General features: G+C 59.6%; 6 protein-coding genes across 6 annotated transcripts; all 6 read right to left on the reverse strand.

Annotated features, from left to right (window-relative positions):
- Positions 1 to 602: 602 nt before the first annotated feature.
- LINJ_36_1900 (putative ras-like small GTPases) lies at positions 603 to 3224 on the reverse strand (the record flags this gene model as incomplete). Its single annotated transcript, XM_001469735.1, has 1 exon — positions 603 to 3224. The coding sequence occupies one exon, from the start codon at positions 3222 to 3224 to the stop codon at positions 603 to 605; it is 2622 nt and encodes an 873-aa protein (XP_001469772.1).
- Positions 3225 to 6791: 3567 nt separating this feature from the next.
- Positions 6792 to 8501, reverse strand: LINJ_36_1910 (conserved hypothetical protein; the record flags this gene model as incomplete). Its single annotated transcript, XM_001469736.1, has 1 exon — positions 6792 to 8501. The coding sequence occupies one exon, from the start codon at positions 8499 to 8501 to the stop codon at positions 6792 to 6794; it is 1710 nt and encodes a 569-aa protein (XP_001469773.1).
- Positions 8502 to 11206: 2705 nt separating this feature from the next.
- On the reverse strand, positions 11207 to 13183 carry LINJ_36_1920 (putative DEAD box RNA helicase; the record flags this gene model as incomplete). The annotated part of the gene is made up of 1 exon (XM_001469737.1): positions 11207 to 13183. One exon carries the CDS (start codon positions 13181 to 13183, stop codon positions 11207 to 11209), a length of 1977 nt encoding a protein of 658 aa, XP_001469774.1.
- A 1187-nt stretch (positions 13184 to 14370) lies between these two features.
- Positions 14371 to 15954, reverse strand: LINJ_36_1930 (putative DEAD box RNA helicase; the record flags this gene model as incomplete). The annotated part of the gene is made up of 1 exon (XM_001469738.1): positions 14371 to 15954. One exon carries the CDS (start codon positions 15952 to 15954, stop codon positions 14371 to 14373), a length of 1584 nt encoding a protein of 527 aa, XP_001469775.1.
- An 868-nt stretch (positions 15955 to 16822) lies between these two features.
- Positions 16823 to 18118, reverse strand: LINJ_36_1940 (conserved hypothetical protein; the record flags this gene model as incomplete). Its single annotated transcript, XM_001469739.1, has 1 exon — positions 16823 to 18118. The coding sequence occupies one exon, from the start codon at positions 18116 to 18118 to the stop codon at positions 16823 to 16825; it is 1296 nt and encodes a 431-aa protein (XP_001469776.1).
- Positions 18119 to 19774: 1656 nt separating this feature from the next.
- On the reverse strand, positions 19775 to 22405 carry LINJ_36_1950 (conserved hypothetical protein; the record flags this gene model as incomplete). Its single annotated transcript, XM_001469740.1, has 1 exon — positions 19775 to 22405. One exon carries the CDS (start codon positions 22403 to 22405, stop codon positions 19775 to 19777), a length of 2631 nt encoding a protein of 876 aa, XP_001469777.1.
- Positions 22406 to 23100: the final 695 nt, after the last annotated feature.

A 23100-nucleotide genomic window follows, 5' to 3' on the forward strand; every position in this document is an offset into this window, starting at 1 on the left:
GCTTTTAGTTTCCGCCTCCTACGCGGCGTTCGCTTTCACTTTTGTGTTGCTCGATTCAGCGCAAAAAGGGAGAAAAAGCAAGTTCGCGTTCGCCCACATGCGCTACTGTAACAGGGCGCGTGCCAAACACACACACGCACACACACACTCAGAGAGAGAAGCAAGCGTAGGCATGAATATATATATATATACATATACGCATGTATATATTGAGGGAGAAGCAACGACTCACGGCCATCCACCAGCTTGCCGAAAACCGTCAGAAACTCCCCGAAACGCCGACACGTATACACGCACAGAGAGAGAGAGAGAAGGTCAAAGTGCAACGCCCGGGGGGGGGGGTTGGTGTGTGTGTGGTGGGGGGAGGGGGGACAAAGATGCAGAGAGCACGCGGCCTTGCTGAAGTCTGCGGATGTTCATCATTTCTTTGGTTGTGTAGGCGTGGCTGTGTCCAGGTAGGTCGGCAATGGCAGTCTATCATTCGCTTCAGCAACGTGAATGGTGTCCCCTGAAGCGGTGTGAGTCGCCACGGTCGAGAGGAGACGCACAACAGTCATTTTCAGTTTTTTTTTAGGAGGAAGGGGGCGGGGAAAGATCGCGACTTACATGCCAGCGCAACCGCCCGCGATGCACTGAGTTGTTTTTTGCTTCTGCTGCCGCCCGATGAGGATGCGGGTCGAAGTGGCAGACCTTCTATGGTGCTTGGGGTCCCTTTTGCCTTTCGACTTCGTCTGGCGGCCTTTCTGCGGTCGGCTGGGCTCTGACTGGGATACCTTCGGCTCGCGCGCCGCCGAACTGGGCCGCGGTTGCCGAGGCAGCGCGACGGGCTCTCGCTCTTGCGCCGACTTGTTGCCGGCTGCCTCATTCTTGACTGCTCCTATGCCTGTGTTCGGAGTCGAATATGGAGACCTTGAAGACACGCACTCGTCCCTCGGAGACAGCTTCGCAGCGAACGGGGCGTTGTTGCGGTTGTTGGTTGTGTGCACTGACGAAGCCAGCGGCTCCGCAGACGCCGCGCGCACTGCCGAGACCCCAGCACTGCCATTTTCTCTACTCCGTCGCAACATGGGAAACGAGTTGGGGTCGCTATCGGGCTCGCACTCCAGGGGCAACTTGGTTACAGGTTCAGACTTCCTTGTCGGTCGGTCGCCGCAACAGCCTGTGCCGACGCCATCACCTTCCTTTCCAACGTCCATCTCTTTCCTCACTCGCAACGTCGGCTGCTGCGAAACGGCAACGATACCATCGCCTGTGACAGCGTCTGCGCGCAGACTCGTAGCGGAGCTGGGGGCCGTTGATAAGGGCAACGCACCGTCTGGCATCATGGGGCCGGAAATGGTCGAGAACTTGCCACCCACCTTACCAGCCACGCCGTTGGCCTCCCTGGAGTCCGTGTCAGGCGCTGCTGCCGAGATTGTGTCTGGTAGAGAAAGGCAGCTGTGCGTCTTCCCCTTCATGAGCTCCCCGGCCTTTATCGATGCGCCGGACGCCGCGGTGCCACCTAGCTCAGATGAGGACACTAGCGCGGCCGTTTTCGGCATCGACTCCTGCAGATGACCCGGGTGCGCTGCATCATCTTTCTTTCCTTCTTTGCATACCGAGTTGACGTTGGATGAATACGACGGCGCCCTGTCCTCTGTCCTCTTGCCGCGGCGCTCAAGGGCTTGACTACAGACTTCACCTAAGGCCCTCTGGTCAGTCGCCTTCCCCTCATTGCTTGCACCCATAGTGACTTCGCTGCTGCCGTTACCACAGCAGGAGAAGGCGGACTCACGTGATGGCTCTGTGATGCTGTTAGCCTGCGGTGGCTGCTGCGCTGCCGAAGGCGAGCTGCCGGCCGTCTGCATCACATAGGAAACGCCTCGACTGTGCCTGAGCGTCGGGGTCTCCGTTGACTCGCCACAGACGGAGCCACTGACACCGACGTTGTACAAGGCAAGCATGGGCGGTATGAAGGACGCAACAGAGCGCTCGCTAACGTAGGACATATGCGAGGCGCTCGAGATGGCGTGTGCGTGCAGAGTCGCAGGCGGCACCGTCAACGGCTCGGCAGTGCTCTCAATGGCGGCGCCGGCGCCATCGTCCGCACTCTTGCTGCTTTCGTGCGGCGGGGCACTTTGCGCAGCAGCGTCTTCGGGCTTAGAGGCAGTCGCGGAGCTGCTGTGTGGAGTATGCGCCGCAGAGAGCGCCACACTGTCGCCCTCATGTCGCTGAAGCCAAAGGTGCAGTGTGAGAGCAGCGCGCACCGCCATGTCTACTGCTTTGCCATCTGTGTTGGAGAGCTGAAAGAGCGGCAAGCGCGTCGACGCGCCGGGAGGGATACGCAGCGTTGATGTGGCGTTGCTCGACTTGGTTTTGTCGTTGGCGATGTCGGATTTGACCTGCGGCAGCATCGGAGTCGATGACGCTGGCGAAAGGCAGCCGTTGTTGCTGACGGGAGATGCTGGCTGGTGCTGCTGGCAAGCCGTCACCTCGTCTGATGTTGCCTTCTTCAGGGTTGCTGCGTCTCTGCCCTCGCCGTCCGCGTTGCTGTGGAAGAGTTTGTGTAAGAAGTCGTGGAAAGCGCGAGGAGAGCGTCTCTCCTTTGGCCCCTGTCGCTGCTGACGTCGTTGTTGCGCTTTCTGTGACCGCACCGAATTCGAGCGGAGCGCCTCCTCGGTGTCGGCGTCGTTCTCGTTGATGAAATAGCCGGCAGATTGGAGGCACTCCTTCGTTATGCTCTCCGCCTCGTCCGTGCTTGTCGGGTTCGTCGCCTCCGATGAGTCCTTTTCCCTGTAGTGTGTCCCTACAACGAAGATGGGTACCTCGCCGAAGTCGCCGGTGGTGGAGGCACACCGCGCCGGCCCCGTCAAGCCGCGTGCCTCCAACACCTCCTCCATCCAGTGGCGCAAATTCAGCAGCGTCTTGCGATGGCGCGCCGAGTAGACAAGAATGACGACGTCGCACTTGGCCAGATATGCAGCGCGATGCTCGTGAAAGGATGGGGCGCTGCTGCAATCTGTGAAGATCAGTCGATACGGCTGCGTACCACAGTAGTCGACGTGGGTGTAAGAATCTAGCAGCGTCGACTCATAACCGGTCGACCGGGAAGGCTTTTCGTGGTGTAGGTACTGCCGCAGCAACGAGGTCTTGCCGACCTTCGCGTCCCCCAGCACCACGACACGGATCTCTGGCATAAAGGCGCTTTCATCCGTGCTACACGACATGGAGAAGTCGCCTGCCATTCTTTTTTCTTCTCGTTGAGGAAGCCCCTTCAGGTCGCTTTACGGTCTTTCTCAGACTAGCACAACCGTCTTCTATACGGCTCCTCTCCCGGCGCAGTTGTCGCCCTCCCCTCTCTGGGCCGGTGTGCACGTGGAAACGAGATACGCTCGTGGTTCTATTATCAGTGATTACGACTGTTGCACATCTAACGTGAGGAGATGCACGCACGTGTACACCGCACAAAGTCCAGACAGAGAGAGAGAGAGTTACGAGTGAAAAGCAAACAACGGCACAGGGGGCAAAAGCAGACACACAAGCAAGTGCACAACAACAACCTAGAGAGGGACAGAGAGAAAGACAGTGCTGTGGTGAGGGGAGGGGAGGGGGAAGACGTTACAAGGTAAAAATGCGAAGTCTACGAAGCAAAGAGCGCATGCGAACAACGGCAAACAGACAAAAGAAGCGAGGGGAGCTGAAGAACGACCCAGAGGCGCCAAGAGAGAGGGCAGCCAGAAAAGGCAAGGAAAACCGTACCGTTACGTCTGCTGTTAGTAGCCACGATGGTATCTGATGTTGCAGACGTCGCGCCACCGAACAATCCACGTTAGCTCAACCGATGTGGGGAAGAGACGGAGATGACGTTGGAAAAGAAGCCGGAAGATCAAAAAAGCAGGAACGAAACAAGAAAAAAGAAGAAAAGGGTGTGTGTGTGTGTGTGTGCATGTAGAGGGAGGTGAGGGGAGGGTCAGCACAGTACACCAACGCATAGACTCGATTCACTATTCTTTGCGATTTGCGCGTTATTTCATTTGGCCTCTTTTCTTTAGTTGAGCACAGAAGCACGAATACGGTCGTGCAGGCAGCGACAGACAGAGGGAGGGAGATAGGCAGGGGGAGGGAGGGAGGCGAGAAAGTACGGAACGACGATTATGAAGCGAGCGAGCAAGTCGGCGTCGTCTGTGGTTCGCCGGTTTGTCCCTCCCCCGTTTGCAGAGAAGCTTTACGCTTACTTTCCCTTGCGGTTCCTTTGTCAAAGAAACGCCACAGGTATGAACACATATACACGGAGGCTAGTGATGCAGCACGCGAAGACGACGAGCGGCTGTGTTGGTGGAGCGTTCGCCCGTATATGGGGCGTGTATGCAGAAGGGTTGCGTGCAAAAGCGCGTGCGGAGGCAGCGGCTGCCTGTGTGTGCAAGCGCGCGCTATATAGATATTGTTTTTTTTTGCCAGGAAGGCAGGGGTCTTTAGAAACCGAACGACTGCCCCCCCCCGCAACAAAAAAGGGATGCAAGAAAAGAGCAGAAGAGGACGAAGTAGGGCAAGTTGGAAGGGGAGGCATTTGCAGGTGGTCACACAGCCGCACCCATCATGACAGTCGCCAGGTGGTGCATCCCGTGGGGGGGGGGCAGGGCCACCCGTCCCTACGCAGTGATGACCGGGTGAGAGAGGCCCGAGTCGCTTTAACACTTTGCCTATCATATGCGCGGTACAGACGTGTGCGCTGTCGCAGGCCACTCCGACGCCACCCCATCCAGGACATGAACGCCGATATCACTAGCGATTCGCCACACTGACCTCACGACGCTGTAGGTGCTTGGCGGTGCCACCACCTGAGTTGGCTCGGCGCTGGCAGTGAGAGGGGCTGCCTGACTTTCACACCGAGTGGGAGCACTGGAGTCCTGACACCACGCACGCCGATGCGGCCCCTCTCATGAGGGGGGAAGGCGACGACACTTGTGTGATCAAGTAAAGTGGTGGAACTACAAGAGACACATGCATGGATGAGGAAAGATGAGGGAGGGTATCGTGGAAAGAAAGAACGGCCCAACTGCGACTACACTACTTGGTACATCTCCGGAAAAGGGGCATTGTCCGGGACCTCATGTACAGGCACACACAGCAAAAAGGCACATGGCAGCCTTCGACAGATATGTTCCTAAGAGAGAAAAACCAAAGCGGTTGAAAATCGGCACCGTGTCACAAAAAGCGCAGACGTCAGCCGTCTGCCGAAGTCTTTCGTGAGTCGGGGCTATGGGTACGCTTCCCCCTCCCTCCCTCTCTCTCTAGCCCGTAACGGCCAATACAACGGTGTATGTGCATGTGTGCGTGCGTGATTATGCGTACGCGCGCATGAGCCTTCGAAGCCGACAGTGAACGACGAGCACGGAGAGGAAAGAACACAGGCACATCCCAAAAAAAAAGTTCGTCGACAAGCGTGAGAGAGGGAGAACTGGGAGACATCCATCGCCCACGCAGCGTGCATGAAACACTCGACAAGAACGGCAGCACGAGCAGTGCACAACCATAAAAACGAAGACCTAAACACATCCACAGACACGCAGAGAGGGTGGCGGGGTCAAGACGGCGGCAAGCCAAGCCGAAAAAGGGAAAGCGTAAAAGAGCGAAAGCACACGCGAGCAAGATGAGGAGGGCAAGCGGCACGCACTCAACGAGGAGCCCCAAGAAATACAGAGGGAGAGGCGACGCAGAACAAGGAAGCGTAAAACAAAGCAGAGAATCGAGTTCGCGAACAATCGCATAAATGAAAGGCAATCAGGCAACGAAAAGGTGAGGGAGAGGGTGGAGGTGATCGTCGTGCAGGTGGGAGCGATGAGAAGAACGGCAAGAATAGGAAGAAAAACGGTCAGCGCTCACAAATGTCTTTGCGTGACCTGTTCGATAGAGAAATTTAGTGGATGTGTGTGTGTGTGTGTGTGTGTGTGTGCGTGTGCATGTATCGGTCTAGCTGTGCACTCCCTCAGCAGGCACTCTGTATATGTTTATGCGTCATTGCTCGTTGCAACAGTGACATCGAAAAATAGAAAGGGCGCCTGCTTCAGCACGCGGACGTGTATTGCGGGAGAGAGGCGTGTACACTTGGGAAAGTTGATGGGGAAAGAGATCCTTTGGGGGGGGGGGGGGCATTTTTTGTGTGTTCACATTCGCTTCTGCCCTCGAGCGTCTCGTGTGCTTTGCCAGCTGCGTAACACCGATACCCAACAGAGGCATCACCACCCGGCGTCAAAGAAGGGAGCCGTGGTAGCTGGTAGCGGCGGTGATGGTAGGGAGTGGGGTTCAAGGGAAGGGAGGGAGCGAGGAAAGAAAATGGCGATGTGGGCGATGTCCCGTTCTAGCTGGGGAGAGAACGAGTCGCCGCTGTGCACGTGTGTGCCCCCATCGTGCGCGTGTACGAGAGAAGAGGGAGAGAGAAGAAAGGGGGAAGACCCCTCACTTCCGCGCGCGCGAGGGTACAGAGCAGCCGCAGCGCATGACTGGCGACGGAGATTACCACCACCTCAGTGTACCACGCGTGGCTGCGCACAACACCGTGTCTTCTCGTTACTAAAGCATGGCGCGGCCCCATGCTGGCATTTTTTTCGCTCCTCCTTGGGTTCAGTCCGGTGTCGTCCAACACCAGAAAAACTCAATATACACACAAACGCACGCAGACAGACAGGCAGGCATGGTCACAGCAGGATGGCCCGCCCCTCTGCTTGAAAAAGGGTGGACGCGCTGCTTCTCTGTCCCGGGATGCCGCAGCTGCGCAGCGGACACATCCTGCGCGTTCCCCCTTCCCTTTCGCCTTATCTGTTGTAGTTCCGTGTCAACCCCTGTACGCCACTCCGAATGTAGCGTAGCAACGTCTCCAGGTACACCTCGCTCGTCCAGTCGCGGTGCAGACGCACTCGCCAGTCTTGCAGTTTGCGCTTCCGATGCGGCGACTCGTGGGCCTCGTTGACGTCCGTGTACACAAACTGCGCGGCGTCGCGCGCCATAGCCTCCTCAACGTAGAGCACAGAGGGGCACGCAAGCACCTCAGACTGGGCACTGCACGCCACAGTGGTCCAGACGCGGTCCCGCCACGCAACCGCAGCGCTGGTGGTGATAGAGGATCCACTTGCAATGCTGCCGAATCGTCGCACACCGTAGAGCTTCATGTCCGCGAGGGGGTACACAACGTAGCGTCGCCAGTGGCTGGCGTCGCGACTACGCGCGTACAGCTCGCAGTTCCGCGACAAGGCAAGATAGGCTCGGATCATCGCTCGTAAGTAGAACAGGCGCCGCCACGGAGGTGCGTTGTCATCCGGCACCAGGTGCTGCGTCGCCCTCTCCAGCCGCTCCACTCCCTCACTGAGTGTTCGATGGTGCAGCCGCACCACCGCGTCCGCGCCAAGTGAGGTGGGTGCGATTTTGTACAGGGCCTGCAACTCTGCGACTGAGTTCGCGTGCGTTTGCACAAACTGCGCCTCAGCGGCGACCGAGTCCGCGCGTGCCACCACTAAGAGAGCGTAGCGAGGCTGCAACGCCATGAGAGGCGACGCCACCGCCGCCACACACCACACGCACACCAGCGCCGACAGAAGGGCAACAGTGAGTCGAGACACATACGCCACGGTGAGCCACGGCGGCGAGAGTAACGTGGACGACGCGGATCGCCGCTGCGATTGCGGCGGCCACACATCTGCGGCATGCGCGCGCGAGGCAATGCTTTGGTGCACGGAAGCGGTTGCAGCCATTCCGCCAGCGGCCGAGACAGAAACACCAGATGCGCAGCGTGATGATGTGCGGCGCCTCACCTCCGGCTGCAGTGGCTGCTGCCAATCCAGGGGTGCAGGTTGTGGGGCGCGAATGACGAATAGCTCCATGACATTACCGGCACCCACACGAGCCCCTACTGGGTGCTGTCGCTCCTGCTTCAGCGCTGCCACACCGGCCCCGCGGATGTCGCTATTACTTCGACTGTGCGGCGCTTGACGGTTTCGGCCGCGCTGGAGCCGACGCCGTATCGCTAACTCCTCCTCATCTGGCAGAATGGAGGAGAAGTTGGGGTCCATCACGGTGGCACTGCGCCGCGGTATGCACGCCTCCCCCGCGTCTCCTGCGCTTCCATGTCCAACTGAAGAGATCCGGTTCTGTGCCACGGCGCTCGAGGCAGCAGCTGCGGCGATGGACGTCAGGCTCGAGTGGGCGGTGCTGCGCGAGGAAGACACGATATCCGCCAGAGACTCGCTCAGTGAGGATACCTGTGCAAACCGCACATCGCATGGCCCGCGAAGAGCCGCAGTGCCACCGACCCCTCCCGCCCCACTCGGATCCTCATCCACGCGGCGACGTCGCTGAAACCTTGAGCCTCCGCGTACCTCGTCCACCGCCGTGACGATCGGAGAGGATCGACGAGACAGCGGCGCGGTGACATCATCGTCATCACTGTCGGAGAGCACGACCGACTCTGGCTGCATGGTGGGACGGAGAAGTTCAGGCAGCTCCGCGCCACGGCCGCTGCGCCGCCACATATCAGACGCGGGCACCGAGGTTCGTTGGCTGGCCGGAATGGAAGAAAGCGCGGTCGCATCGGGAAGCGGCTCGGAGGATAGCGCGGAACCTCTGCGCCTCGACACTGCCCTCGTCGATGCACTGTCGCTGCCGCCCTCCTCTTCCGCGCAGGAGGGCAGAGAATCAGTGGCAGGCACGATGGTGCTCAGTCGTCCCCACGGCGATGGGGGCGGAGGGGAAGCGCTGCTGGCGGCGGTCGGCTGCTGCCGCTGCAGCCCTCGCTCTGCCCCGGTTGCACCCGTAGCAGACTGCCGGAGGTGAGGGAGGCGCCGTCGAAGGGTCGCACTGCCCGGTGACAACAGCCCTCGCGCGGTTCGAACTAGCCGCAGTGGCGTGCGGAGCAACGCTAATGGGCCATGAGTCGCAGCGTCATCCTCGGCGACCCTCTTCCGCTCCTCTCGTATTAACAGTGGGGTCGAGGTAAGCACAACAGCGTTGCGGCGGGCGGGTGTCGCTATCGATCCCACAAGAGGCGGAGGAGACGCCGCCGCGTCCTGCAAGCTGCGGCGAGGTGAACGGAGAAGAAGCGGCGACTCAGCGTCGTATATCAGCGTCCGATTCGTGTCAGTCGGCCTGTAGAACGTGGGGGAGGCCGGTGCAGCGGTGCCGTCTAATGTTATCTCGGTGTGGCGGTGGCTGCCTCTCGGACGGCCACTGTCCACACAGCGCTGCCTCTTGCCGGCGCGGCCTCGCTTCGAGCCTGGTTGTGGCTTTCTTTCCGTATGGGGTTCGTGCGAGCTGGAAGGCACAGGCATTAAAGATGAGGGCAACGGCGGCACGCTGACCACCGGTGCAGCAGTCATCTTGTCCCGGTCCGCCGGTCCCGCTACGGCGACCCCTCGCTTCTTGCGTGGCGGACTCTGCGCGGCGTCCTCCGTTTGCATCTCATGCTGGCCTTTGGTGCAGCGAAGACGACGGAGAGAGCGTGAAGTAGTGCGGGTGAGGGGAAAAGCGGTGTTGGGGTTCGAGGGGATGACAGGAGGCGAAGGTGACGGTGCAACAGTAGGCCTGTCGCCACACCTTCTGATCAGCGAACGAGGAAAGGGGGTGCGGAGGCCCAGTGAGAGTGGGGAAGGGCAACCAGGGAGAGCGAAAAGCGGGAACAAGAAGACCCGACGGACTCTAGACCACACTGTAGGCGCGAGACAACCTCGACGAAGCAGCTAGCACGGCCCCTCTACTGTCCGTACGCGCTGTTGGGAGTTCGTGTCACGGTAAGGATACGGAGGACAACGCTGAATCGAAAGAGGTTTGTCTGCGGTGCGGGTGTGTGTCGTGCAGGTGCCCGCTAGGTAAGGAGACAGCCTATCGGTAAAGCGCAATACTTGAGGGCATGTAGACACCACCACTGCACGAGCGCGAGCACAGACAAGCGCGTGCGCTTGCAACCGCCAACGGCGTCTCTTCCCCGCCCTTCGTATCTATGTGAAGTCTGTGAGACTGTGCCTCTATGTGTTTATGGGTGTGCCTTGAATGGGGCGGTGGGAAGGGCCGCTGTGGTGCGAGGGGGACGAGCAACACCACCTCGCTCCCTTGTATATATATATACAGCGGTGTGCCTTCTTGTGTCTCCGTCTCACACTTGTGCCCGTTACAAGATCGCTCTCTGTGGGGCGGGTGCGCTTTTTTATGTGTTTTTCCGCGTTGGCGGCCTTCGCTTGTACGCTGCCCACCACCGGCTCACCAAGAGCGTATTGAAAGAAAGAAAAGGGAGGAGGTGGAGAGAAGAGAGCGGCAACACACACACGCACACACGCCCACAATCGTGATGAGACGTGGGGAGAGCGACAAGAGGGAGAGAAGTGTAGAAGTGGAAAGGAAGGACAGGCGCACAAGATGCGTAAAGGGATGCTGTCCTCCTCCCCCCACCCGCTCTGCTTCACGCCGAGTTTTTTGTTTCGTTTTGTGCGTGCCGGTGTGCGTGTGCTGCGCTTGTCGTTGTTTTCCTCATCGAGGGGGCAAACACAAAACAGCAATGGTGCGCGTCCGCACAGGCCTCTCTGCGCGAGGTGATGTCAGTCACTGCCGTGCACGTTTCTATTCCATGTCAGAGCATGTGCGCACGACTCTTCGTGGGCCTGCTAGCGCTTGACGAAGAAAGCGAGGGCAGACGAGGGGAGAAGGACGAGCCGACAGAAACGCGCATCAACATCGGATGGGGACCGGGAGAAGTATGGTGGATGAGCCTTTCCCCCTCACCTCGCCCTGCGCGCAAGCCGACAACAATGCTGCAGCTGCGCAGTAGAAGAAGTCTCAATTTCCTCCTCTCCCTGTTTCACGACTCTCTTTTCCTCTTTAGTCGTGTAGTGCACCTTCATGAGCGCCTCACTCGCGCGCGTGCGTGCGACGATGCAGTTTTGTGTGCGCGTGTTAAACGTGTTCAAAGCAAATGCTCGGTTCTTCTGTACTAATCCTCGCTCTCCCTCTCTCGCGAGCGTCGTCTCCTCGCGTGCGATGTCGCGGGTGCACCCTGGATGCGGCTGCAAGAGGAGGAAAAGGTCGCGTACAGAGCAACCACACTGGGAGGTCGTCGCACCGTGTGTGTGTGTGTGTGTGTGTGCAAAGGCCCAAAGAGCACCCGACAAAAGAAATATCACCCAATGAGAGCGCAAGAGAGAGAGTACGCGCTGCCGCCCTCACCACCATCAACCCCCTCCCACCCAGCTCACCACTCCCCACTGATGTTCTGATGCCGCTTGTTCATCGACTTCGCGTTCACGTCGCGTCGCTTAGCGTCCTTGGTGTGGCGCATGGCGCTAAACTCGTGTCGCGACTTCTTGTTCATGTGTGCAGCAGACTGGGAGAGGTCCATCTTGATCGGCGGCGGCTCACTCAGTGCAAACCCGCGCGCCACCGCAGCGAGGTCGAGGTTTTGGATGTTGAACACGTTTTTCAGCTGGCAGCTACTGTAGCTCAGCAAGTAGCCCTCGTATGCCTGCCGCGCCGAAGTGCGCAGGTAGTAGTTGGAGCTCACCAGCTGCTCCAGCTGCCCCTGCACGTTCCCTTTTAGCCTTGTCAAATCAAAGGTGTACTCGTTCACCTTCACCTTGGCATCATCGTAGAGGTACTTGAGGAACAGTTCCTCCTGCGGAAGCAGAAACATGAGCGCGTTACCACAGCGCCCAGCGCGCGCGGTTCGCCCGACACGGTGGACGTACTTCACCGGATCATCCGGGGGGTCGAATTGCACAATCCAGTCCACCTCGGGAATGTCGAGACCGCGTGCCGCGACATCGGTTGTGAAGAGCACGCCACTCGGTGCGTTGCAAAACTGCATGTACGTCGCGGAGCGCTGGTGCTGCTTTTGCTTGCCGTGGAAGGCGATGCAGGGAACGTCGATGTAGTTGAAGAGCTCGCAGTGGAAGCTGACGCTGTTGCGGCTGCTGAAGAAGACGATGACCTTCTTCTTCAGGTTCTTTTTCACAAAGTGGTAGAGCACGAGCAGACGCTGCTCGCTGGCGCACACGACGTAGCCCTGCTCCAACGTGTCCACGGTGGCCTTGTCCTTCTTGCTCTTCATGGAGATGAAGATCGGCGTCTTGTGAAACGAGATGCGCGCGAGCTGCTCGACACGCGTCGTCTGCGTGGCAGAAAACAAGAACGTCTGGCGGTTCTTGGGCAGCAGGGCCACGATCTCGCGCATGTCCTCCTCAAAGCCGTTGTCGAGCACGCGATCTGCCTCGTCAACGGCGAGCAGCAGTAGGTTCTTTGTGTGCCAGTCCGTCGTCAACTTCAAATGGTCTAGCAGGCGGCCAGGGGAGGCGACCACGATCATGACGCCGTTGGCGAGCTTGAAGCCCTCTTGGTTGCGGCTCTGGCCACCAATGCAGCACAAGAACGTCAAGGAGCCGTTGAAGTGCTTCAGCAGCTTCAGCAGCACACCCTCGATCTGCAAGCAGAGCTCACGGGTGGGCCCGATGATGATGGCTGCCGTGCCGTTGCTGGGGCGGAAGCCAGAGCGGCAGACGATCTCGACAATTGGAATCAAAAACGCCAGCGTCTTACCGGCGCCGGTCTTCGCCTCGGCGAGGAGATCGCGTCCCTGCAGCGCAGCAGGAATGCAGCGAGACTGAATCGGCGTCAGCTCCTTGAACTTGAACTCCTGCTCCAGAGCAGACACTATGTGGGGGTTCAACTGCAGTGACTTGTAGTCCGTGACGGCAGGGATGGACTTGGCCAGCTCCTTGCTGCGCTGCGTCATGCTTACCGCTGTGGGGCCGTTCGGCGACGACGACGCAGCAGGGGACGCGGAGGCGGAGGGGGATGACGTCTTCCCTCCCTCCGCCGCGCCGCGCTTTTGGGGGTTACACGGACGCGCGCTCGATGCCGTCGCATCTGCGTCCGCCTCTTCGTCGTCGTCGCTGTCGTCCTCACGCCGTCGCTTCTCCGAACGTTTCGTGGACGCCACGTTAGACGCCGCCTCCGGCGTCTCCTCTACTGACTTCACTTCATCGTTATTCTCCACCGTCTCAGCAAGCTCGTCGTACGGTCCATCGGCAGTTTTTGAGGCAGCTTCCCGTGCGGCCTTGCATCGGTGGTGGCGAAGACGGCGGCGCTTCTTTGTGGACTGCTCCGCAGCAGCCACTGCAGCCTTGTCGTTGTGGTCCCCTAACCACAACGACGTAGGTGCCCTCGCCGACATGAGCGCGAAGAAAAAAGAGCGTCGGTGACCACTTTGCGAGCAGCAGTGGTGTCTCCTGGAGAAGGCCGAAACCAAACCAGTTCGTGTGCAGGTCAGCGTTCGTGCGTTGCAGCGCTTCTGATCTGTTCCCACTTTTACGGAAGAGACGAGAATGGATGAGAGGCAAGCGGGGAAGATAGACATGGGAAAAGATAGAGAGGCCGCAAGGAGAACGAAGCCGGCTACTGCGAGCAACTGCGACGGCAAGCATGGATGTGCATTGATGTGGTGGGCAAGATCTGGTAATAACATCTGATCTCTCGCCCACTGCCCCCACTCCACCCCCAACGTGTTTTCTCAGTACGGGTGGGCGAAGTTGAGGTCACACGCGCAGACATCATGGACAACCGAGGGCGGTGCCCTGAGGAATGCGCACGGCAAGCGACGGGTGTGCAAAGGTAAAGCGGCAGTGTGTACACTTCGCCAGTGAGCAGCGCAGAGTCCCGCCGAGACCCAGTCAAGTCTGCACGGTGTCACACCAAGTCCGTTTGCGCATGCGTGCTGATGTGCGGGTGCGTCCCCGTGCAACGGGTTGGCTTGCCTGTGGTACTCGTCCATCTGCTTTGCTTTTGGCGTTGCTCCCCCGCATGCTCTGCCCGTCTTGGCTGCTCCCAACCGCTCTGGTACGATGACGCGTCGACTGAGCCACCACAACAGCGGCACGGCAGAGCTTTAAGAGAAGAGTCAAGAGAAAAGCGATGTGCACTTTGGTTTCACTCGTTTTAGGCATCTGGTACGCACAGTCGCCGTCTCCTCCCTCACCAGTCGCAGCAGCCCATGCACGCACCGGACTACGACACGCCGACGTCACGCCTCCCTTTCTCTCTCTTTCTCTTATCCAATGCTATCGTGCTGGCAGCGAGAGAGAAGCAAGAAAAGAAAAGCTCCCATGGTGGCAGCAGCAGCAGCAGCAGCCGGGGAGGCGGTCGTTTCAGCGAGATTGGGAGCAGAAAGGCAGGCGGCACGCAACGCGCACTCGCCCTCGTTCTATTTCGGCACGTGCCAGCGATGAGAGATCGCGCTGATGAGCGAAAAGAAGAGCGCAGCGCGGCCAGCGAGGAGAAGCGAGACTTTTTTCCGTGCGCTGCCAGGCGCGGACGACACAGACACGTGCAACGCCCTCGATCGGCTCACTTCCTTGGTGGCGGCTATCGCGATTTCGCTTGCTGCTTTGCCTCCCGCCGCTTCGCCCACAGAGACTTGTGCTGTTCCTTTTTGGTCATCTCGAAGATAGACTCGTGTTCGCGGCGCATGCGCAGCGTTGCGAAGTCGCTCGTACCGTGTTTGGCATCGTCGTAGCCCATGTCGGCGTCGCCGCGGTCTCGCTTGCCTTTCCGCGCCGTCGTCAGCTGCCGCGACTCCTTCTCCAAGCTCCTCTCCTCGGCATCCTCGCGGATTTCGCGGATGGCCTCCTGCTCTGCATCCTCAACACGCTGGAGCACCAGCTGCACCTCGCTCTCCGGAAGGAAGGGGTACTCGACGCACTTGACGCCTGTTTGCTGCTCGATCTTTTGCAGCAGTACAATGTCGTACTGACTAATGAGATTCACGGCCTTGCCCTCAGCCCCAGCGCGAGCTGTGCGGCCCACGCGGTGGATATAGTCCTCGACGTGGTCAGGCAGCGAGAAATTCACGACGACGTCCGTGTGCGGTATGTCCAGACCACGCTGCGCGACATCGGTGCAAATGAGCATCCTCACCTTTCCTTCCTTGAACTTGGTGAGCGCGATGTTGCGGTTGCTTTGGTCCATGCGACCCATCAGAGGCAACGCGCGGTGGCCCAAGATGCGGAGCGTCAGCGTGATCTTGTGCACCAAAGCCGCGCTTCGACAGAAAATGAGGATGTGGTTGCCCGTCTCCTTCGTTAGGAAGAGGTGCAGGTAGGAGAGCATCTGCGCAAACGGGGCAAAGATGTAGTACTGCTTGAGTGTGTCCACGGTGGTGTTCTTGCGGTGCACCTGCAGCAGCACCGGGTCCCGCAGCGATGCCTTCTGCAGACGGTCAATCTTGGTGCTCAGCGTAGCAGAAAAAAGCATGGTGCGGCGGTTCTGCGGCAGCTGCTCCAGAATGGCGTCAATCTCTTTCTCGTAGTCCATATCGAGCATCTTGTCCGCCTCATCCAGCACCAAGGCGTGCAGCTTGACGAGCTTGAAGCCCTTCGTGTTGCTGAGGTGGTCTTTTACACGGCCAGGGGTTCCGACGACGACATGCGGCCTCTTGCTCAGCTCACAGGCCTGCTCGACCATGTCCGCGCCACCCACCAGCGTCGCCACACGCAGTCCGACGCTGCGGCCTAGCAGTACAAACTGGGCCGTCACCTGCTGCGCCAGCTCGCGCGTGGGCACCATGACGAGGACAGAGAGGTACGGCGTCTTGCGCTGGGCCAGCAGCCAGTTCACCAGGGGCAGCGCATAGGCGCCGGTTTTGCCGCTACCAGTCTGCGCCACACCAATGAGGTCGCGGCCCTCGGCAAAGACGGTGATAGCGGAGGCCTGAATGCGAGTCGGGTGCTGCCAGCCAGCATCGGCGCACGCCGTGCAAAGCTCCTGGCACAGGCCGAGGTCCTGGAATGTCTTCGTCTTGAACTCCTCGTCATCCAAGAGCTCAGAGCCGAGGCTTTGGTGCTTGACGCTAGAGGTGCTCCAGGCTTGCATGGAGGTTCTGTTCCCACGATTGCCCCCGTCGTCATCCTCGCGCATAGCTGTGGTGAGCTTGCGCGGCGCTGACGACATCCGTGCGGGTCGCAGGAAAGGTCGTGCTGTCGACAGTCACAATACAAAGGATTGCTTCTTGTGATTTTGTGTCCTCCTCCCTCCGTCTGTTTGGGCGCAGTGGTGAGGGAGTGTATGGATGAGTGATGTGGTGGGTAGAGGCGGTGATGTGTGCGTGTCAGTGCCAGGTCAAACCTGCGCTCAGGTGCATGCTTGCTGCTTTCTGTTTCTTCGTTCCTCGATGCCGCGTGTGTGCGTTGGTCGAAAACGGAGAGGCGACAGCGTAGAAACTCGGGGAAGGAGGGAAGAAGTATAGACGGCATAGAGACACACAGGCGCGAATACATACACCCTTTGTGTCGTGTCGTCCGTGGGTGCTGGCGCGAGTACGGCAACAGCGCAGATCCGCGCACATGCGAGAAAGAGGGACGCATGTCAACAGCTCTATTCCATGTTTGGCATTCTCCCTCTTTTTCGAGGCGCACCCACGAGAGTGCGGCGGCCGCGGGTGGATCGCAGACGGTGTGCGAGAGATGTCCGCCCTCCTCACAGCAACATGCTGCAACGTCAACGGCAAGGGCAAAAAAAAAGAGCCGCACTGTCGAGGCGGCACCACCTCCTATCTCTCTTGTGTGTCTGTGTGTCTGTCTACGTGTTGAGGTTGTGGTCACCCTTCGTGAACGAGGCCTCCGCTCCCTGGTATGGAGAGCGTCACACCGCGGCAAACATCATCCTGCCGGAGATTCAGTCCAACATCGCTCTTCCGAACAACAAAAAGAAAAACGCGCTGCGCCGGCGTGACCCCAGCAGCGCGCGCAGCGGTTCTCCCACCCAGCCTCACCGCGGCCCATCTCACTCGACCTTTTTTTTCTTCCGGTCTCAGTTGTCTTCAGTGGAGAAGATAGTTGCGCTTCACGTGCGTTGGGAGCTTCGCATCGAGGCGCGGGTTCACCACCTGCAGCGCGCCGAGATCCCTTGGCGTCTTACCCAGCCGCCGGAGAACGTCGTCCAAAGTGCGTCGATTCGACCGCTTCGCGGCACGCCCCTGCGACTCCTCCAGCTGCGCTCGCAGCTCATCACCGCGCAGGCCCATCTTCGGCTCATTCAGCTGCTCCTTGCTGCCGGCGAAGAAGTCCTTCCAGTAGACGTCGTCATAGTAGCCTTTTTTGAGATGGTCTGGCATGCGGTTGTCCACGACGCGGTTCGGCATGAAGATGCCGTCCTTGCCTGGTGGGTGCATCGCCATCATACCCTTGCGACGACGCATCTCTTCGAGGTACGGGTATATATTGTACACGAGGCTGTGCGGCACCTTTCCGCGACTCGCCGCAATCTCGCTGACGCTACGCAAAGCCTTCACAGCCTCGAAAACGCCTTCAACGGTGTGCGTCGGCGCCTTGGGGTTGTTGGACGCCTTCAGGTTAATCTTGCATCCAGCGTTCTGGAAGCCAAAGGCACAGAGGATGTCTGCTACGCGGAAGTTCGCTATGATACGCCGTGCCGGGTAGAGCAGCACTCGCGCACCATCGGCGTTGATGCGGACAGGGTACATGGGGCCCTCTTGCTCCAAGTCCACGGCAATGATGTTCGAGAAAGCCTCGCGAATCGCCTCGTTGCGGGCCTCCTGCGTGCTCGGCGCCACCGCGCGTCCAAAGCCCGCGATGCCCTTGCCGGTGCCCACGTACAAGACACAGTAAATCCACTGACGATGGTCTTTCGGGCTAAACTTCACCACCCGCATATCATATGCGACGATGTTGAGCTGGAAGTTGCAAAGAAACCGCCCGCGGTGTTCTTGCGGAATGAGCTCCGGTGTCAGCCAGGTGTTGGAGCGCCACTGATTGTACTCCGTATTCAGCTTGTGCTTCCATTGAAAGCCCTCCGGGTAGAGGTCCGGCACGATCTTGTACTCGTTATACAGGTCAATGCCGTTGTCCATGCCCTTCAGCCCTTTGCTGTCCGCGGCGTGCGCTACAGCCTCAGCAGAGTCGCGGGTGTCGCGGAAGTAGAGCGAGGTGCCGGTCTCGAGGTTGACGAACGGGTTGCGCATCTTCTCAAAGCGGCGGCGCGTGGCACTTCCAGGCTTCATCCAGGTATAGTAAATGCGAGGGATGCCGCCACGCATCGTGCCCTTCGTCGCGAACGACGTCAGGTTCTTGGCAACGGGGCACGTTGGGCGAAGCATCGTTGTCCAGTCAAGATCGAAAAAGAAGAAACGACGCCCCGGAAAGCGGGGATGCAACAAAACGAACGAGAAAGGGAGGCAGCGAGCAAGGAGGGAAGGCCACAGGCAAAATACAGGTCGTCGGTGTAATGCGTGTTCGTGCGCAAACGCCCTTGCTGCTCCAGTTACGATCACAGGCCCCACACGCACGCTCGGCGTCTGCGCAACGGCCAGGGCACCAACGCGCGCGGTCGGCTTCCCTGTTCGCTATTCCACTTTTCACGATTACGCTCCCTGATGCCGAAGGCAAGCTAAGCGGCCGTACAGAAAAAGAAAACGCATGGTGGTGGTGCGTTAGTAAGATCAAAGAGCGTTGGGGAGAGATATGATGGGAACGACACAAGGGTGAAGCTCGGAGAAGAGCAGACGACGGAAAGCATGACCGCGTCACACAACGGATGAAATGCGCACAGAAGAGTCGAGCAGAGATAAGGTAAGGATCGACGCCGTGCCCCTGCGCTCGCCTGCCCGCTACCTGATCGAGTCACACGAGAGCGCGAGTGTCAGCGCAGCAGATGGAACAGCACGTTCAGCCCTCTCTCTCTCGCTCTCTCCCCCTCCCTGTGCGCTTCTCGTTTTCCTTCACGTGGGGATGAGTGCCCTCTGCCGGGTGACAAAGTCCGCACCGACGGGGCATCGTCGCCCATTTTCCATCTCGGGGACGGTTTATCGTGCGCTGAGCGTATTTTCCTCCCTTCTCGCTCGCGCAGTTCGATCAGCTGCCTGTCAGTCCTCTCGCCCTCTCCTTCTACTTTGTTTCCTCACCGGTTTGTCCACGTGCATGTGTGAGCTCTCCGCAGACGGGTCGTGCGCGCGTGCCTGCGAAGGTATCTGTGCGCGTGTCAATGTGCTGAGACTAGGGAGAAGGGGCAGTGCCATCGCACCGTCGTTTCGCTCAGCTTTCACGCCTTGTCACATGAAGGCGCCCAGCGCCGCCCGGCACACTCTTCAAATGGGCATGGATCTCGCCTCGTTCTTCCAGCGACGGAAAGATGCAGGCACACTCCGTGAGCGAGAGAGACAGACAGACACAGGCAGGTGCCAGAGATTCAACATCACTCCAGCAGCTAATCGAGCACTGCAGAACGTAGCGAAGAGGAAAGAAAATGAGGAGAGGTGCAAAAGGGCGTACGAAAGCGGGTGAGCACAGGAAAAGCTGGTGTACCACATGCCTGAAACTGTGTGTCTGTACGTGCGTGCGCAGCGGAGAGGAGCTGCCGGGTGCTGATGAAAGGAGGGAAGGTGAGAAAAGAGAAGAGTGGGGCAAGAGAAGTCTATTCCCATCCCTCCCTTATCTCCCTCCCTCCTTTTTCCATCCATCACCCACACGCACTCGCTGGCTGCCTCCTCTGCTGGTTGGCTGGGAAGCACAACGAAAAAAAAAAGAGAAATGCAAGTGTCCATAAAGAAGCGATCATGCGCCGTCATGCGTACACACCACCAAAGAAACTGTTTGCAGCAGCAGGAAGGGCGGTCGACGCCTGAAGGAAGAAAAAGGGGAAAGCTGAGAAGCGTGGAGTCAAGCAAGGTCGGTGGGAGCAAACGCGTGGCAAGACGAGAAGAGTGCGGCAGTCGACCAGCCGCCCCCCCCTCGTAGCGTCCTCGTCGCCGTCCGTCTCAGACGTGCCCAACAAGGCCGCTCGCTGCCTTGAAGAGGTTGATGGGCGAGCTGCCATCCGTCACAAGGTAGCCCTCCAGCCCGAGACTCGCCAGCAGCTTCGCCTGTAGCTCGGGTGCGGCCCTGGCGATCTCCGCAATCGTCTCCGGCCCCAGCGCTGCAACCACCCTGCCCATCAGCGTGTGCCGCACCTCCTCCAGCTCCTTCTCGTAGGCCAGCGTCATCGCGGCCACCTTCTCCTCCTGCTCGGCGAGCAGCAGCCGCTTCTTGTTCTGCATCTCGTTCATGGTATTGTAGAGCAGCAGCTCCTTGGCAGCCCGCATGGTGGCCGCCTCAACCGAGGCCTCGCTCTCGATGCGTGAGGCGCAGGACAGCGCCTCTGCCATGGCCTTGGACTTGCCGGAGCTCACAATGGCAAGCCCGTTGCTCTCCGCGTGAAGCAGCACGCGCCGCTGCTCCTCATTGGCCACTTTATCGTGCATTCGCTGTCGCTCAAGCCGCCCACGCGCCTCCTGCTCACGCGCCATGGCCATCTGCTGCGCCTCGGCTTCCTGCGCATGGGTGGTGATTTCGATCGCCATTTTCACGGACTTCTGCAGTCCCTGACGCGTGCGCTCATCGAGCACCTCCATCTCCTGCGTGTCCACCGACGTGACGACGAGGTGGTTTGCTGGAAAACGGAGGAGGCCATTCGGCTGGCCGGTGGCGGGATTGACGTCGAACACGGCACGCCGCAGGCACCGCGCGCTGTTCTTGTGAAACTCCTCGAACGGCATGGAGGCCACGGCGGCACGGATGCGGCTGGCAATGTAAGAGCACGCGTCGCCCACAAAGTCGTTCACGCTGAAGCACTCCTTGGCCGTCTCCGTGTCGCCGGGGGTGACGTCAAAGTACCAGTCATAGCAGAGCTGCAGGGCGAGCTGCGCGTGGTCGCGCGTCTCGACGTGCACAACGTCTGTCATGTTGGAGGGGCCGAGGAAGAGGTGCAGGGCGGTGATGTAGTTTGTATGCTTCGGCATACACTTCGTTGGCTTCGCGGGGTCCCACGGGGAGCCGGAGAGCGACACCACCGTGAAGGCCTCGTCCGGTTCAAGGAGTACGCGATCAGGTCCAAAGACGATACGCGTCATCTGCGTCTTGTAGTTGTAAAGCTGTGTCACGCTACGATAGGGAATGTGGTAGGACACTGCCCGTTCCGTCTGCCCCTGCAGCACCTTTCGTTCTTTGTCGCGCTCGAGCTCAATGTAGGCCGCGTGACTGACTAGCTGCGCCAGGTGCCGCTCCACCTGCGCGGGGAGTGGCTTTTCCCACACCTCCTCCTCGGCGGTCAGCAGGTAGCTGCACGGGCCTGGGATGCACCGCACCACGCCAGTGACGCCGTTCCGGACGTACAGGCCGTCCCCCTCACTGAGCAGGTAGGGTCGCCGCACCTCCGCGCCAGTCTTTTCGTTGGGAATGACACGCATGAGGTCCGACGGAATGAAGGAGCAGGGGCCCTGCACTAGCCACCGGTCCCCGTCGTAGCGCTGCACCGGCGGCGTGCACGACGAGTCGGTGAAGCTGCCCAGCGCTGTCACAAGCACTGCTTCCTGCTCGCAAAGCAGGTAGGCTGACCGCGGATGATCCTTTTCCAGCGTCTCGCCTGGCTTGAGGAAAAAAAACGCGTCCGTGACGATCCTGCGCGCGCCAACGCTCGCTTTACCGTCGTCGCCGACGGGGTTGAGAATGACGGCATACTGCGACGCCGACACGTGCGTGCGCTTTACCGTTTTCAGCAGCTGGTCGTAGGGGTGCAGCACAAAGCAGGGGCACAGATCGCCCGTGACCAGGAATGGCTCGTTTGCCTTCCGAGTGATACCCTTCTCGCGAAACGGGGTGCGGGGGTCGGCATAGGTCTTGGTCGGCTGCACATGTAGCCCCTCCTCCGTGCTAAGCACGATGCCCTTCGCGAAGCGCTGAAGGCTCTCAAAGGGCTGCAAAAAGTGCATCCCTTCAGCAACGTACATGTACTTGTCGTCGGCGTAGTGCTTCAGGCCCGTCACGCTGTCCGTGAAAGTCTCGCTTGTCGTGCACCACAGCGCCGAGCCACGCTCCACCGTGTAGGCCGTCACCTCCTCCTCGATGCGCTCCTCAACGCGGGGATAATAGGTGCCGGGGCCGCAGAAGAGGTAGCGCTCACCAGCTTCGCGGCGAGCCGGGGACGGCGTCGAGTCGCTGGCGCTGCATGCCGGCACTTTGTAGGCGGTGAGCACCTGAATCTGCAGCGCAGCCCGCGCCGAGAGGACTTTGAGATCCTCGATCTTCACCACCGCCTCCTCGGGATAGAGAGGAAAGGGCGGCACGTGCCAGCGATACTCCTCCTCGCCAGAGCGCACCTGCACCTGCCCATATGCGTCTCGCACCGGCTGTGCGATGCCGGTGGTCGGGTCGATGGCGGTGCGGTGTGGGTTGGCGACCAGGCAGTACTGTGTTGGCGGCACCACCACAAACTTCGTGGGAGGCAGCGCCACCGACTCGTGGGACGCAACGGGGCGATTCAGTGGCCCGAGGATAAGCTCGGTCGTGTTGGTGTTCAAATTAGTGAGGTGGGCGTACTCCTGAGGGCCAAGTCGCAGCACCGTCTCGGTCATGGCTCTGAGTGCGGCTATCAGCGTTGTTGCCTTGCGCAGGGCGCCTGTATCCGTGAAGGGGAATTTGTGCGTGTGTGTGTGTGTGTGTGTCAAAAAGGGAAGCGGGCGGAGGGGAACACAAAGTGACGCGGTTTTATTGCGGTCCAGTGCGTCGGCGGCAGTTTGTGTGTGCCGTGCCGCCTGATACCGCCTTTTTTATATCGATGTTGTTGCTCCCTCTTTTTCCGCCTGCGTGCCCCCCCCTTCTCGGCGTTCGCAACGTCGCTGGCCGTAGCAACGCTTCCGCAAGGTTGGATAGAGCGCGAGAGCCACACACGAAAAAAAAAAAATACACGATGTCGCCAAGGCGTGATACGTGGCAAATGCACAGAGAAGAGAGGGAAACTGAAAGGTGACAGTTATCGGAGGAGAGGAGCACATTCAACGGAATGGGTGAAGGACAAGAGAAGGGGCAGGAGAGGAAGGCGGCAGCAGCAGCAGCACGCAGAGATTCCTCTGCGGAAGAAGAGCAGAGCCCGGCACAGCTGTTGAGGGATACAAAAAGAGCAACGGTAGACAGGAGGAGGTGCAGCAGCGGTTCTTCCTTCTTTGTGGTGTCACCGCCACATCGAATGGCTAACCTTTCTCGCCCGCCACCTCCTCCCCCCTCGGTCCCCTATCTCCATCACGTGAAGTACGAGACACTTCGGCACAGA

The sequence above is a fragment of the Leishmania infantum genome, chromosome 36 (assembly GCF_000002875.2).
Source record: "Leishmania infantum JPCM5 genome chromosome 36".
NCBI lineage: Eukaryota > Euglenozoa > Kinetoplastea > Trypanosomatida > Trypanosomatidae > Leishmania > Leishmania infantum.